The sequence below is a fragment of the Gambusia affinis genome, linkage group LG23 (assembly GCF_019740435.1).
Source record: "Gambusia affinis linkage group LG23, SWU_Gaff_1.0, whole genome shotgun sequence".
NCBI classification, from domain to species: domain Eukaryota; kingdom Metazoa; phylum Chordata; class Actinopteri; order Cyprinodontiformes; family Poeciliidae; genus Gambusia; species Gambusia affinis.
In genome coordinates, this window is record NC_057890.1 from 3428885 (window position 1) to 3443551 (window position 14667).

The 14667-nt window shown below is 41.4% G+C and overlaps 1 protein-coding gene across 3 annotated transcripts in view; it reads left to right on the forward strand.

Annotated features, from left to right (window-relative positions):
- Positions 1 to 14617, forward strand: part of zgc:162331 (uncharacterized protein LOC793007 homolog) — a 27433-nt gene extending 12816 nt beyond the window's left edge. For 2 of the 3 annotated variants that reach the window (XM_044107924.1, XM_044107923.1), the window contains exons 3-6: positions 9968 to 10159; positions 10311 to 10464; positions 10538 to 10723; positions 11514 to 14617. In XM_044107924.1, coding sequence (XP_043963859.1) covers positions 9968 to 10159; positions 10311 to 10464; positions 10538 to 10723; positions 11514 to 11850 — 869 coding nt within the window. In that variant the 3' untranslated portion in view covers positions 11851 to 14617. The remainder of the gene's footprint in view (positions 1 to 9967; positions 10160 to 10310; positions 10465 to 10537; positions 10724 to 11513) is intronic. The other variant, XM_044107925.1, reaches the window with a different exon arrangement.
- The last annotated feature ends 50 nt before the right edge of the window (positions 14618 to 14667 follow it).

Here is a 14667-nt window from a genome sequence, read left to right on the forward strand (position 1 = left end):
CCAGATTAGTAGCAGGCTATCTTCTGATAAGTAGTGTTTATTTCAGCTTTAGAGATGCGCTAAGCTGCAACATTAACACGGTAACACAACCTATTGACCTCAACAGTGAAGGCGAGAGGTAATGTTAGTGCTAATCCCCACATGAGGCCTCTCACTGACTGAACTATCTTTAATCTGTCCTGGCAGCAGTTCACTCATCTCTCTTTTACTTTTTAAAAAAAATTTTATTTCAGAATTAGTTTTCCTTAAACATTATTAAACATTTCCAGATATTAGTCACCCAACTCCTTTGCTGGTTCTAGATTCTAGGCATGACAAGGTGCCCTGTTACTGCTGTTAAAAGCTGAATAATTTAACAGTACCATAAATACTGACCAATAAAAATAAAAAAGAATTCAGATTTAGACTCAATCGCATGACAGTAAGCTGCTTATTCTTCGCTCAGAGTCCAGTGGGATGTTTGGCCAAAAGACTTACATGTGGCAGCTAACCCTTTACCGGGGTTTCAGTCAAAAGAGTTTATGCATAAAGCCAATTAGCCTTCTCTATTTCAGGTTTTTTATAGTACTACCAATCCTGCTGACATGTTAACACACACCAGAACGGATTTTCTCTCTGAAAGCAGATATATGTTAAAGCCAATTACATTTGTCCATTCAAGGTTTTCTATTCTTGGTGCTGATGCAAGACTGTGCGTGAGTTTCACCTTAGCGTCCAAAACAAGGACTGTAGACTACACGTTATCAGGACATTAATTCTGTCCTTCAATTTTTACCCTTTTGTTGCTTTTGCAAATCAATCTGTGTGTGGTGTCAGTCTCAATCAAGCAGCATCACCTTGTTGACTTCAAACCATTTCTATGAAGCTAGATGTCTAGCTAGACATCTAGCTTCCAGCAAGAAGCTAGATGTTTCGGATTGTTGTCTTGCTGGAAAATAAATGTTCCCTTAAAGCTGTAACTGTAGCCAGAAACACTAAAAGTCTGACAACACCAAACACGTTTCACGCCTCTGGTTTACATTCAGAGTCTATGTGGAGGCAGGACGAGGGCCCGTCGTAGCACTGGATGCGTCAAGCGGATCCAACGCGTCCGATAAATAGGCCGGCAACAGAAACGTTGCTCAACGGCTAGAGAGATTTTGACGCACCCTTTACACACCTCCACAAGGACTTTAAACATAAACCAGACACACTTGATGCGTAAAACACTTGGTGTAGAGCAAAATGTCAAGCATCTGCATCCAAAGTGCATAAGGGTCGAACTTGAAGCGTCGGACATGCTTTTGATGCGTTTGGTGTGAACACACATTTTGGTGTGTTCACACCAAATGCATCAAAACCAAACGGACCTTCCAGAACCAGCGGTTTTTATATTAGAATCTCTGGAAACATACTCACTGCACTCAAGTGATTTCCACTCATCTTGAGACTAGCACCAATTAGTTGAACCTCTGTTGAATTAGGTCAGTCACTTTAAAGGGGGTGATCGTTTATGCAACCCCATATTTTATGTTAGATTTTATGTTTTTAGTTGCCATATTGTTGTAGAAATCAATTTTCGCTATAATACTTGAGTTATTTTTATCAAAATAAAGCCAAATTTTGTTGATCCTGGTTGATTTGTAAAAGCAACAAAAGGGTCAAACACCCAAGTGGGTGTATACCTTTAGGCATTGTAACTGAACTTTAACCATAAGCTTAAATTGTGAAGTTTTACAAAGCTAGTTACCCTATGGATGAACCGAAAGCTTGGATGGACAGGTTTTCCTTTGTCCACGTCCCAACAGGAAACGCGCATAATCCAGAAAGGAACTGTGCCAGCGTAAAGGGTTGTCAAGCCTTGGAGTGAGGTAGAAAATTTACAGCAGAATCCTTTGGCACACCACAGAGCAGGCGATGTTACTTAGACAGGAAGCTGCAGCAGCCAATACAGTCTCTTTGATTGGAAAAAATCCTGATCCTGCAGGGTTTCCCAGTTTTGCAAACCCTGCACACAAAAGCAGAAGAGATGCATTTCTAGGTGTGGGAACTATAAACCAACAAGAATCATCAGTTGGGTTTAGTTAGTGGCTCTAGTCCAGAACTTGTGATCTGTAGTGACAAGTTTGCTGAATTGTGAGTTTTTAAGTTGGTAGCAATTTCTCATCCCTATAAATATTCTTTACAGCAAAAAAATAAGAGAAAAAAAGTCAACCTTCCCCCCCCCCTTTAAACGACAGCGTTGGGATTTCTGCCGGCCTGAATGACGGGTAGAATTTCTTCAGATATAAACACACACATACGTAAATGCCCCAACAGAGCCGGAGGTATTTATGTCAGCAGCTCACACTGGCGTCACTTCAGGTCCCCGTCGGCTTGGAGAGCTTCGGACAAAGACGTCCCTCTGTCTGCTGTCTGTCAATCCAATATAGCTGTTGGCAGTGACTCCGCTTTGTTATTACCTTCCCACAGTTTAAAAGTGGCTGCTGAACAAAGACACTTAGTGAGGGACTGAAATGAGCCTTGCCCTTCTTCACTTTGGTGAGGCAGCGAGAAATTAAATGAATTGCAGGAGCCACGAAGGTAAAGATGTAGCACGGTTAAACTTGTGTAGAAAGTTGTATACTAACATGCCACAGTTCAATACTAGACTTAGGTTGATGGACTGCATAAGACACATTTGCCACAATTATTACATCAACCCTCAATCCATGTTTCTTTTACATGGAAACATTGATTTTTATTCATGATATTCAGACAGGAAACAGGCAGCAACGTGCTAAGGTTAGCAATCTAACCCCAGACAGCCGGTTCATGGACTAATAGCCTCTGAACATGTGGGTCTCACTCTACCACCATGCCAGCAATGTCACCTTGTATGATATTTTAAGTGAAACTTTCAAGGTCGGTCTATTACTACTGTAAAAGTCGATTTAGCGATTTAGTCAGTTCAACAATGTTCCGTGAGTTTTCCATTGGTAGATCAAGGTTTTCAGTGCGTTTACCAAAACCTTAGAAATGGCTTTGGAACCCTTTGAAGACAGATTGATATCAATGACTTTGTTTTGGGGCCATAATGTGTCCAAAAACACTTTCTTTTTTTCCCCCACCAGGGGTCTTTTTGTGGGCTCTAGTGTCCCTTATATGACAGTAGGCTGACGGTCAGGTCCTGGAATCGAACCTGCGACGGCCGCGTCAAGGCCTCCAAATGTGGCTTGCACTATCCTTGCCCCAAAAACACTTTCTTTTAATCCACTTTATATTTTGTCAGGCAGGTTCTGTTAAAGTGGAATCTTCATTCTACAGCACATAAAGCAAATAAAACTGAAATAAAAAATACCTCTAATAATAAACCTGCAAGTTTATTATTTAACCAGGGAGACAATTACTGTTTTGCTTCTCCTGCAACTTGAATGTTTTTTTCACCCTTTCCCTGATGCATTTTTTGACTGATCTGTTAAAAATTAATTCACAAGCCACCCAGTAAGCATTTCCGTCTGCAACTGCGATGAAGGCTAATCACTGGCAGGAAACAAGATGGTTGTGTCTAATTGGGCATTTGAAATAAGCGCTGGCGTATGAGTCTTGCCAACAGTACAGTTACATTTCCACAAATTGGTAGTTGCCAAGGAGATTAATATTAAGGTTTTTGTAGGCGGGGACTTTGGAGGTAGGTTCCTCACTATGTGGGCGAGAATATGGGTGGGAACATGGGCTGGAATGTGGGAACGTGGGTGGCCAAGAACGAGGAGGAGCTGTACTCAACTATGCCAGCAATGTCAAATGGCATAGTTGACATTCCTGGCTAGTTTACACTAGTTGCTCCGAAATCTCTCAGAATATTTGATCGATACGGGTTTTCCAGTCCAGTTGACGCCGTATGTGCTCTTCCGCCACAATTGTCAAAAACGTTTGGACCTCAAAGTTTTGACCATGGAATAGTCAACTTGCAGTTCAACTTTTCACCAGTACGGTCTCGCTGCAATTTGAAAATGGGGGTCCAGGTGTTGACATAAATCCACGGGCCAATCAACAAATGCAGTCTGCTGCCAATCAAATTGTTTGTATGGAATACCCGGCTTGGTTTGGCAAGTTCTGGACTAGAGGGGACTTTGGTCTGCTTGCAAAATATAACCGTGGAGGTTTTTCTGGGTGAACCTGGCCCATAGTGCCCCTGGTTATACTAATTAAAAGCTCCGGGTCATTTTACACTGTCTGCTGCAACAGTGACGTTGGCTTTTTAGCTTGTGCTCTATTTACCTGGGCAGATTATCTTCCGTCAGTTGAAGCTAAAGCTGTTAGTTAATGGAGAGAGAAAGTACCTTCGTACCTCTGTGTATGAAAGAATGCAAAGCGTAAGAAGTATAAGGTGTTACTAAATGGTACTGACTTCATGTTTGTAAATGAAAACTCCAGAGCCTGTAGGCAAAATACCCACGGCTTCATGTGTTTGCTTGGGGACATCTACTACGCAAGCAGAGACAGAGCTGAGGGGATTAGGTAATCAGTTGTGGTACAGCGTATCAGCGAGTGGCAACCGAAATAGATATGCGGATGGGGAGGACACAAAGGAATGATGTTTGAGGTCAGATCACACAAGAGAGCATCTGGAGCACAGGGAAAACAAAAACTGAGGAAGGGTCACATCAGCTGTCAGCCACAAATGCCATCATTCATTAGCTTCTGTTCCGACTTTCAGCATCTGGTAAAGGCTGACTCAGATTATTTGTATTTTGGTGCATTGTTTATTTGGAGTGTTTCAGATCTGTCCTGTCCAACTTTGAGACATTTCTAGAAATCTTTTGAGTTGTGGCAGAGAAGGAGGGAATAAAGGTTTTTCAGAGTGCATGTGATGGAAGAAGCCACGTGTTTTTAGACTTTAAATTGGTATGAATATGTTCAGGTTGAACCATGAAGAAGAATGAAATATTCTGTAGTACATTGCAAAAGTACAGCTTGAACTTTTCTACATTTTAGCAGGTTGCAACCACAGAATGCAATGCATGTTTGATTTTCTGGTAGTCCAGTACAACTTGGTGCATAATTGGAAAGTAGAATGGAAATGAAACTTGCAATCCAAACATTTTCATCAATAAAAAGTGTGACATGGATTTGTTTTCAAACACCTTAAGCCCCCTTTTTGCAGTAGTACACAAACCCTCCAGGGAATCTGTTCCCCTCCTCGCCTGTGGTGGCGCTAACACAGAACCCGTAACACAGAAACGACACAGAAGCCTCTGAAGAAGACACAGACTTCACAAAATGTTAAACGGTAAACTGAACCTGAAATCCTACAACCAGTTATTGGTTGTAGGATTTCTCTTTTCTCTTTGGTAAAAGACCTTGAGCCATTTTTCTCGCTAGCGCTAGACTCACACGTTTGTTTTGTGTGTTTGCGTTTACCCAGAATCCCCTGTGCTTTTGCTTGCTTCCGGCTTTCCCACTTGCAGTCACATATGCATTCAAATCACACCAGAGTTCATTTTAACCTTATTGAGACGTAGATTTGTAGGCAGATCAGAGTTAGATTACGGATTCACCCCCATCCCCAAATTAACCAGATTTTCTAAGCAAACCAACTGGAGTTGGAGTTGGTTGCTCTGAGTTTTATTTAGTTTTATTTATTTTATTTTATTTAGTATCGAAGCGAAAAGACCTACAAATGCACACCGAGAGATTTGGAAAACTATAATTTCCCTCCACGACTCTGTTAGTTTCCCTTCTAAACTCCCATTAATGTTTCTAAAAGTTATTGGTAGTAACTCGGCAAAATGTGGCTAAATAAATAAATATCAGGTTTTGAGAAAACTTTAGCAAGGCTCTCGGGGTTTATCTGTGAAAGGTTTGTGGGAATAAGGTCTAATCTTTATTTAATCACATACTAGTCCAAGTGACTCTCCTGACAGAGACAAGTGGGGATAGTCATGAAGAAGAACGCAGCAGAGTGAATGTTTGGTTGGCACTACCGGGTTGCCGGGGTCGGATGTGTTGGAGTTGTATTAGTGAAGCAAGAGGATTAGGCAAATAGACCAAAGAGCCAAGTCAACACACACACACACACACACACACGATGCTTGAGCTGATTTCAACCACTTGCTTTTGTCATGGATACACAAATTGGTGTGAAGGAAATAATATAAAAGTTTTTATTACTGCTGCTCCCTACCAGGAGCTTCAACCCTGAGGGAGATTTTGCACCTTTCTCTGGCCACTAAAGTATGGAATTGAGGATGTTGTAGTTTATGTGATTAATTATGTGGTTTTTCTTAATCTAAATGCAAATTATTTTTAGTGCTTTTCCACCTGCAGCCTGTATATGCGTCTCACTCTACTGCTTCTTTCCCTTTTGTTTTCATGACGTAGGAAGACTTGATGTCTCCCACATCACCTTTCAATGCATTTGAGGTTGTAGCAGGAACAAGATGAGCGCCATAGAAACTTGATTGCCACAGACTGTTTTGACAGTCACTCGCCTCTGGATGCTGGAAATTGAAAGTGAGACTGAGGACATCACTTACTGTGGGGTTATTTTGCATAATAATTACCCAACATTATTATGGGTGACAATAATACCCACAGTACATAAAATGTACTCATGGAACATTAAAATGTCAACACAGTAACTCAAAGGGTAAAGCAGCGTACCCACAGTAGGTCGTTTTGAATTCCATACCACTGATCCAAGTGTACACGCACTATTCAGAACAAGCATTCTTCAAAAGTGACACCTGGGGGGCTGTGGTGGTGCAGGGGCAAAGCACGACCCACGTATTGAGGCCTTCATCCTCGTGGTGGTGGTCGCACGTTCAATTCCCGGCCTGGTGACATTTGCTGCATGTCTTCTCCCTCTCTCATTACCCTGTTTCCTGTCAAATTACTTTCAAATAAAGGCCACCAGAGCCAACAAAACCTTAAAAAAAAAAGACCTCACACCAAGACCTCAAAGATGTGACGAGAGTATTTTTCACCAAAATTCCCTACATCTCTCCACATGTAGACCCTAGATGATCTCCAAAATCGATTGCCCTGAGCCATCTTGTCCAGCTCAAGCTCTGAGGATTTCTACAGGAGCTGTAATCTTTTGTACTGCAAAAGAGCAGGTTCCTACACTGACTTACTGCATCAGGCAACGGTCCAACTCTTTCTGTCTTCCATAGGGTGTGTGTTACCCTGACCCTACCCTAACCGTAAGGCACAATATGAGAGTTGCTCTCATCAAATTTACAACAAACTGGCTGTAAATAACGTGACAAAGAAAATTCCAGCCTTTCCCCCACTAAGGATAGATCAAGTCTATACTTAGTGGTTTGTGTGAATGTGTGAATCAATTCTTGAATGTGATTTGCATTGCTTTGAGTGTTTGGAGTACACAACCCAATGCAATCGATTGTCTCCATCATGTTACGTTTTAATAAAATAGATCAAGCCAAAACAACAAAAAACACTAAGCACCCCCATATCGTTTAAGAGTTGCTTCTTTTTATTTCTAGTGACTAAATTATCCGTTTGCTGTATTCTTTGGTTGATGCAACAATCTGGAGATGGATCTAAATAAAATCCCAAAAAAGTAACAATAAATGGGGATTTACTGCACAGTCAGATAAGCAACACAAGCTCCCCGTTTGCCGAAAAGTAGAACGATAATTTACTCGGATGGATGTCACCTCCTTTCAGTTTAATATCCTGATCTCATTCAGATGCAAATTTCAGTCATTTTTATCCTTTTGGGCAGGTTTTAGATACGTCAAACACATGAAAGACAATCCTAGTCTCTTTTTCAGCTGCAGGAATAATGGAGCTGACGCACAGACCCACAAAGCACACCCAATTCCTACTTAAGTAATTATATTTTCTGACTGAAAAATCAAAGTGTGGAAAAGTGTGGAGAGTCATTCTACAAGTTTACATTTTTAAATTCCACTCCGCTTTATCTGCCTCGTCAGTTTCTGGCTCTGGACTTCTAGGCGCCCTGTTTTCTAGTCACCTCTGTTACTTGTTACACCATGTAATGCTGCAAACACTTCAAAATCATCAGTCCTAATAGGTTCTGTCCCAGATACTGGATGTAGGCTAAAGAATGATGGTTGAAATGATGCAAAAATGATTGATAATCCCCATGAAATCACTAAAAACCAGAGTTAAATGAGGATTTGGCAGACATTGTCTTCATAGTTCACTACAGTCAGTAATGGCATTTCGTACCGTGTGTTATCCCAGAGACACAGGTTAGTAAAAGTCCAGATTGCGACGGTTTGCTTAGGGACCATCTGCAAATTCTAGTAGGACAAAAATCTTCTAGGTGACCCAAACACTGAGAATCAATACTGAATTTGGAAACTACTCCAGACTAGTAAGGTTCCTCAGATTTCATGAGATTTTTATTGTTGGCATGGAAAGATGTGGGTCTTTCCAAGATGGTGGTTTGAATTGACAAATGGGCAAGTTAACGTGGTGCGTCATGACCAGAACCAGGATATTTACGCCTAGAAATCTCTAAAGTGAATGAATTCAAAGCAATTCTGCTAAGAAGACTGGGTCAAAATTCTTCCACAAAGATGTGAAAGACTCACTTCAAGGTATCGCAAATGCTCAGTGGCAGTTGTTCTTGCAAGCGGCGGCACAACCAGCTATTATTTTGAGGAGGCAATTACTTTCGAACGCTTGAACAACGTTTTTCTCTTGATAATAAATCTGCGTCTTGTGTTTACTCAGGGTATATTTGTCTGATGGTAAAATTGGTTGGAGGATCTAAACAGGAGCAAAGAAAATAAAAGAAGAAATATGCAAGGGAACAGAAATAAAACAAAAAGCCTGCTCATTTTTTTTCCCTATATGCACGTGTCTGGTGTGTGTGCTTTGACGTGACCGCCATCATCTTTGCACAAGATCACGGGATCGTCTCTCTCACTGTCTCTAGCATTGCAGAAATCCTCCCATCTGTCACTCCTAATCAGCAGAGAGCAGCCTGCATGTTCACAGGGTCTTACAGTGGGATGACATAGTCCCACACACACACACTCATAAACAAGCGCACACACTCACAGATTACACTCATGCTGACACAGTAAGCCATAGAGCGGAATCCTGCTCCCCTCTGGCTATTACTCATTATAGCAACATCTGGAAACATGAAAAAGCCATTAGAACATTTACAATCTGCACAAAGCTTCCTTATTTATGATAGAATTTATTGCTTGTTTTTACAGTATGAATATGATGTGAATTATGTAAATTCAAGCTTTGCAAAATCATAACGCAATATTGCTACGCAGGTTGGGTCGACATAAAAATGGATTTCAATCTACTCATCAGTCCGTCCGTTTGTCCATTCAGCAATCATTGGGCGAGAGGCGGTAGCTACACCTTGCATAAATACCCAGTAGTGTGGGAATATCCGCTATAATTTTATAGAAATCTTACATATTTTCAAACGAGGAGGGTGTGGAAATGAGAAAGGAACTAGGAGAGTTAATGACAGGTGAGTGGATGCAGCTGGGGAAAGAGGATGATAGAGGTAAATGAGGAAGTGATGAACAGCTGGAAAGGGGAGGGTAATGGTGGGATGAGGTGAGGTGAAAAACAAAAATAAACAACAAAGAGAACTAAAATGGGGAAAGAAACCTGAACTTAACAGTAAACCGAAAGATACACTAACCAAAAGAAAGAAATTTAAAACACAATGAGACTAAACTGACACATGGGATAAACTAAAGAAATAACCAATAAATGATCAAAATAAATATATAGATGAAACACCAAGTCCAAACACTAATACATCCTAACCCAGTTTTAAAACACCCATGCTTTCTTTGACATCTTGTCATAACAACTTCCAAACCCAAGAACGGTGGAGGAAGTCATTATTACCCATTTTAAAACCATACCTGGTATACCTTGATGGCACTAGCTGTCCCGTCCGCTTTACAGAGTAAAAATAAAAACAAGGGCCCACATGATAAAGCCTCGTCTTTGTTTCCCTTTCAATCAGGTATGTCCTGCGTCCCCGTCCTGCCACCTCGTCGGGGTTCCTTCTATGTGGAGAAAGGAACAGGCATGTCGGTGGGCAGTGTGCTGGCCTTCTGGTGCAGAGAGGGATACCAGCTGGTCGGCAGCGACAAAATCTCCTGCCATGTCAGAAAGGGCAAAGCGCAGTGGAGCAACTACCTACCCGTCTGCGAAGGTGCATAGATCCATCTTTTACTGGGTTTATGAATACTGCATTATTAATGGTCAACGTCCTTATCTCATGGCTCAGCCTTGAAGTCGGTCCAGTCCAGATGGAAAACAAATGATGAGAAGCGTTAATATAAGCATGTTTTATCTTATAACAGGAATCCCCAGACCGGAGGACCGTGGACTGAGAGTGGCCGTGTTGGCTTCAGTTGTGAGTGGCATCGTCATTTTTGCCATGTCCTTGTCCTTCCTCGTCTGCTGCCTGCAGGAGCGATCTAGCCGGGACCGTGCCAAGAAAGACGGCCGGAGCAGGTGGGCTTGGACTTTTGGCTGAGAGACACGTTGGTTGTTCTCCAGTTAGCTGAAAGACGTTTGTCTTGGTCAGACGCAGAGAGAAGAGATCAGGCCGCCGCAGTGAATGCTGGCTGGAGACAGAAGAGGGCGAGTGGGAAGCCTTCCCTCCACCCAAGATTTTCCACCTGTCCCAAAGGATGAACCCCCGTCTGGCACCCGACAGTCCCCTTTACCTGACAGGAGCCCTCAACGGATACGAGAACAGAGGATACCAACGGTAAACCATCATAACAAACCAAATCAAAATGATTGTAAAGTTTACATAAAATAATATCCAAACTCAAGATTTTCTACACCTGAACATAGTGTATGATAAACTATTTTATCACACAGTACCTCGTTGTCACACTTACACTCAATACATTTTAATTTTAGACAAACAACCTCAGTAAATACAAAACTGTTTCTTACATACTGTCATCTCTGTAAAACAAGTCATTTTTGCCAAAAGACAATTTAGGGGGAAAAAAACACTTTTGGCAATAACTGGCTTAGGCCATTAGTTTAGGAAGGTGACAATATGCTAAAATATTAGATTTTACTCCTTGACTTCTAATGGACAAATCTCATTGGCATTTTATGATTTGTTCAAAAAATGTGCTTCTACACTGGAGGTGTACACTAGCTATTATATCCAATCATTATTAGGGAAGATGGTTGTGACCATGGTAGAAGTCTATTCCACACTCCGTCATTTAGTACTTGAACAAGACACTCCACCCACCTTGACTGATGATGGTCAAAGGGCCTACCTCTATCAGTGTGCCCTAGAGCAGCTGTAGCTACTATCCAGTAGCTTTCTACCATTAGCATCTAACAAGCTTGAATTGATGAATGACTTAATACAATGTGAAGCGCTTTGGGGGTCCTCTTGACTTGATGTAATGTTATGCAAGTACAAGCCATTTACCATTTGAGTCTTGGAACTTTAGACACTTTGAACTCAAATAATGCATTGAGTTGCATTGACTAAGAGTGTTCTTCTCATTGTTCTGTGTCCTGTTCAGGAGTCAGGAGAGTCTGCTGAAGACCTCTCTGCCTGGACTCTACCGTTCTGAGTCCCAGCTGTACCCACACGTCGTCCTCCAGAGAGTTCCTACTCCTACTGCACCATCTGCTCCTTCCGCTCCATCGGCTCCTCTGTACCTCCACCTTCCCCCGTCTTCTTCGGCAGGCTCCTCCCCAGCCCACACCATTACCCAAAGCCAGCCCCAGATCATGACGCAGTACCCGACGCCAACGTATCCGCCCAACCCCAACACAGCTGTGCCTACTTACCCCCACCCAACACCAGCTCCTATTTACCCCAACCCCAACCCACCACCTCAGAGGCCATGGCAGTAGCTTTATCTTCTGTTGTCCTGCTCTACAGGGTGTTCTAGCTGGCTATGCAGAAGAGCAAAGAAAGAAAAGGCCCGAGTCACATTCTGAAGAAGTCTTTTTAGGTTTTCTTATCCCCGTTTTCTCTGTTGAAAATGCCCTGCTCCAAAGCAGACATGAAGGAAATGCAGCAAACAACAAAGTACTCCTTGTTACTGCATGCTTGAAGCACTTTTCCTACCGCCAGCACTTTACCAGTGAACAGTTGAGTTTTCTTAGTTCTACCTGAAATGTTGGTGAAACAGAAGGTCATCAGCGAAAACTCTGCTTTCTTACAAAGAACTCTGTTAAGCTAGTAAACAAAGGACCTTGGGTTGGGGTTGTAATTTGTGCACTAACCTCATTTGTAAGAGAAACCTGCCGTAGTGGGTGTGTTTAGGCAGCTCTAAGCCATTTAATGTATTTTCTATCATTAACTGCTTTTAAGGAAGATCCCTATCAGCCTTTTTTCAGGTGTTGCTGATCTAATTACGTTTTAACTAAGTGAAATTATGTTTATGTATTGACTAGAGCTGTGAGTAAGTTAATGAATGCAGGTCTTCTTAATATTCTTGTACTTTCTGGTCCTACGACTACAACCGGCACTGTGACTGAAATGCTGCTGTTGTTCCAGCCACTAAACAAATCTATTTTGCACTATTTGTATGGATTTCAAAATGTAGCAAGAGCTTCTCAGCTGATCTTCAACACCACAACAGTTCTGTTAATGTTTTCTCTGTGTGTTATCTTACAAAAGTCAGCACTTGAGTGCTTGACTAACTAGACATTGTGACATTCCCCAAGAAGGGGATAGTGATTTGCTTAGATCCTACAGCACCAGAGTTCAAAGAGTAACCTATATGTTCAAGATGATCATTTTTAGGATAATCTCTGGTTTTACAAAATAAAAGTGGTGTAAAAGATTGCAGATCTATTGTTGATCCATTGTAAACTCTGTTGAGTTTGTGTATAAAGTCTAACCATATAGATACAGTCCCTTGCAAAAGTAAACATACAGTCTCTCTTTCATTCTTCCACATTTTGGGTGGCAATGAAGTACAAGTTCACAACTGTAGTTACAAAGAATTACAGTTGTGATTCTTTGGGGTATCTGCTAGCTTTTTGTCTGCCCTTCTGTGCACAAGTGCTCAAGTTCAATAGGAATTGGGAAGCAAGCATAGGATTTAGGTCGGGACTTGACTGATCTAACAAATAAAAGTGCTTTGATCTAAACTGTTTTGTTGTATTTCTGGTTGTATGTTCAGGATCATTGTACTGCCGGACGGAGAGCAAGTCTTTTGCAGCCTCTAAGAAGTTTTCCTCCATGATTACTCTTATACACTTAACCCCCGTCCATCTTTCCTTTAACTGTGACAGATTCTCTGTCGCTGTTAAAGCTGCATGAATCTGGAGATGGTCTGTTCAGGATGTTGTGCGATTTTAAACCCCTTCTCCTTTGTCAACTTTCAGGCCAGCTGGTTAATGTCTGGTTTGGGTCTAGCCAAATACCTGTTGGCGGTGTGTTTCTCACTATATGGGCAGGAATGTGGGAATGTGAGCAGGCATTATCTTTGGTCAATATGTCAACAATATCATTTTGTCTTTCTTTATATTTGTTTGTTACGGGTTGCTGTGAACCATTGACGCAGTAAGAAATAATTCCGCAAGTACCGCCTATGTCTATCCAGTGACACAGAACTACGGGCCAATCAACGAATGCAGTCTGCTGCCAAACAACTCGCTTGCATTCAATACCTGGCATGACCCGGCTAATCCAGGGTAGGATCCTACCCTGACACGAATCTGTCTGGAACTGACTGGGGAAGAACCAGTTAAAGCCACACCCCTGGAGAAGAGGCTTTATCAATCTGACCAGAGTAACTTCGTCCATGTTTCCTGTATCCCCTACAAGAGTTATGGCAATTACTTCCTTCTTGTCATTCCTCCATAAAAGTCTGTTTGTGCTGTATTGACTTGTAATCAATCTGCTGACAGATTCTCACAGCTGACCTGTGGATGTCTGCAACTCTTCCAGATTTACCACAAGCCTTTCATTAATCATGCTTCTCTGCTTAATATTTTCTATGGCAACACATTTCTGCCAAAAACGCTGAGGAGTGATTTAATTAATTTGTAATAATTGTTTTACCATTTGGTGTGCTGCATTCACGGGTCTGTGAATAAGTGGAAATGTCCCTGGTCAGAGCATGCTCTGTTCAATAATAAATAATGCTCTGTTGTGTTTCCTTAATACACTCCTCAGGTTTTTGGCAGGAATGTCATGCCATATTCCTCTTACCTGACCAGTTATTTTATTTGTAATTACCAAAAAGCTTAATTTGACACAGGTGGACTTAATTAGATAACTTCTTGAGGCAATTTGTTCCTTTAAATTTCATAATTGGTGTCCAAGTAAAGAGGCTAGATGCAAAAGACAAAATTTTCTTTGTAAAAATTTAGCAAAGTCGTGTATTCTTTTTCTTCCACTTTGTAGTTATACCCTACGTTGTACTTGGTTTTCACATGAATTCTCAATGAAACATATTAAGGTTTGTATTTATACCATGATGAATGTGGAAAAGTTTTAGGGGTTTAAATACTTTTGCAAAGCACTGTAGATAAACTCCACAACCTTAAGCTTTGTTTTGTCCTATTAATACATGTACTTGCATTTAAGTTATATTTTCAAGTTTTTTCCCTTCTTTTTATTATGTTGGCAAATCTTAAAACACAAACAAACCTGCTGCTTTCAGTTTCGAACCGCTTGAGCTGGATAGTCTTTCATTAAGTCTTAAAAGTGAA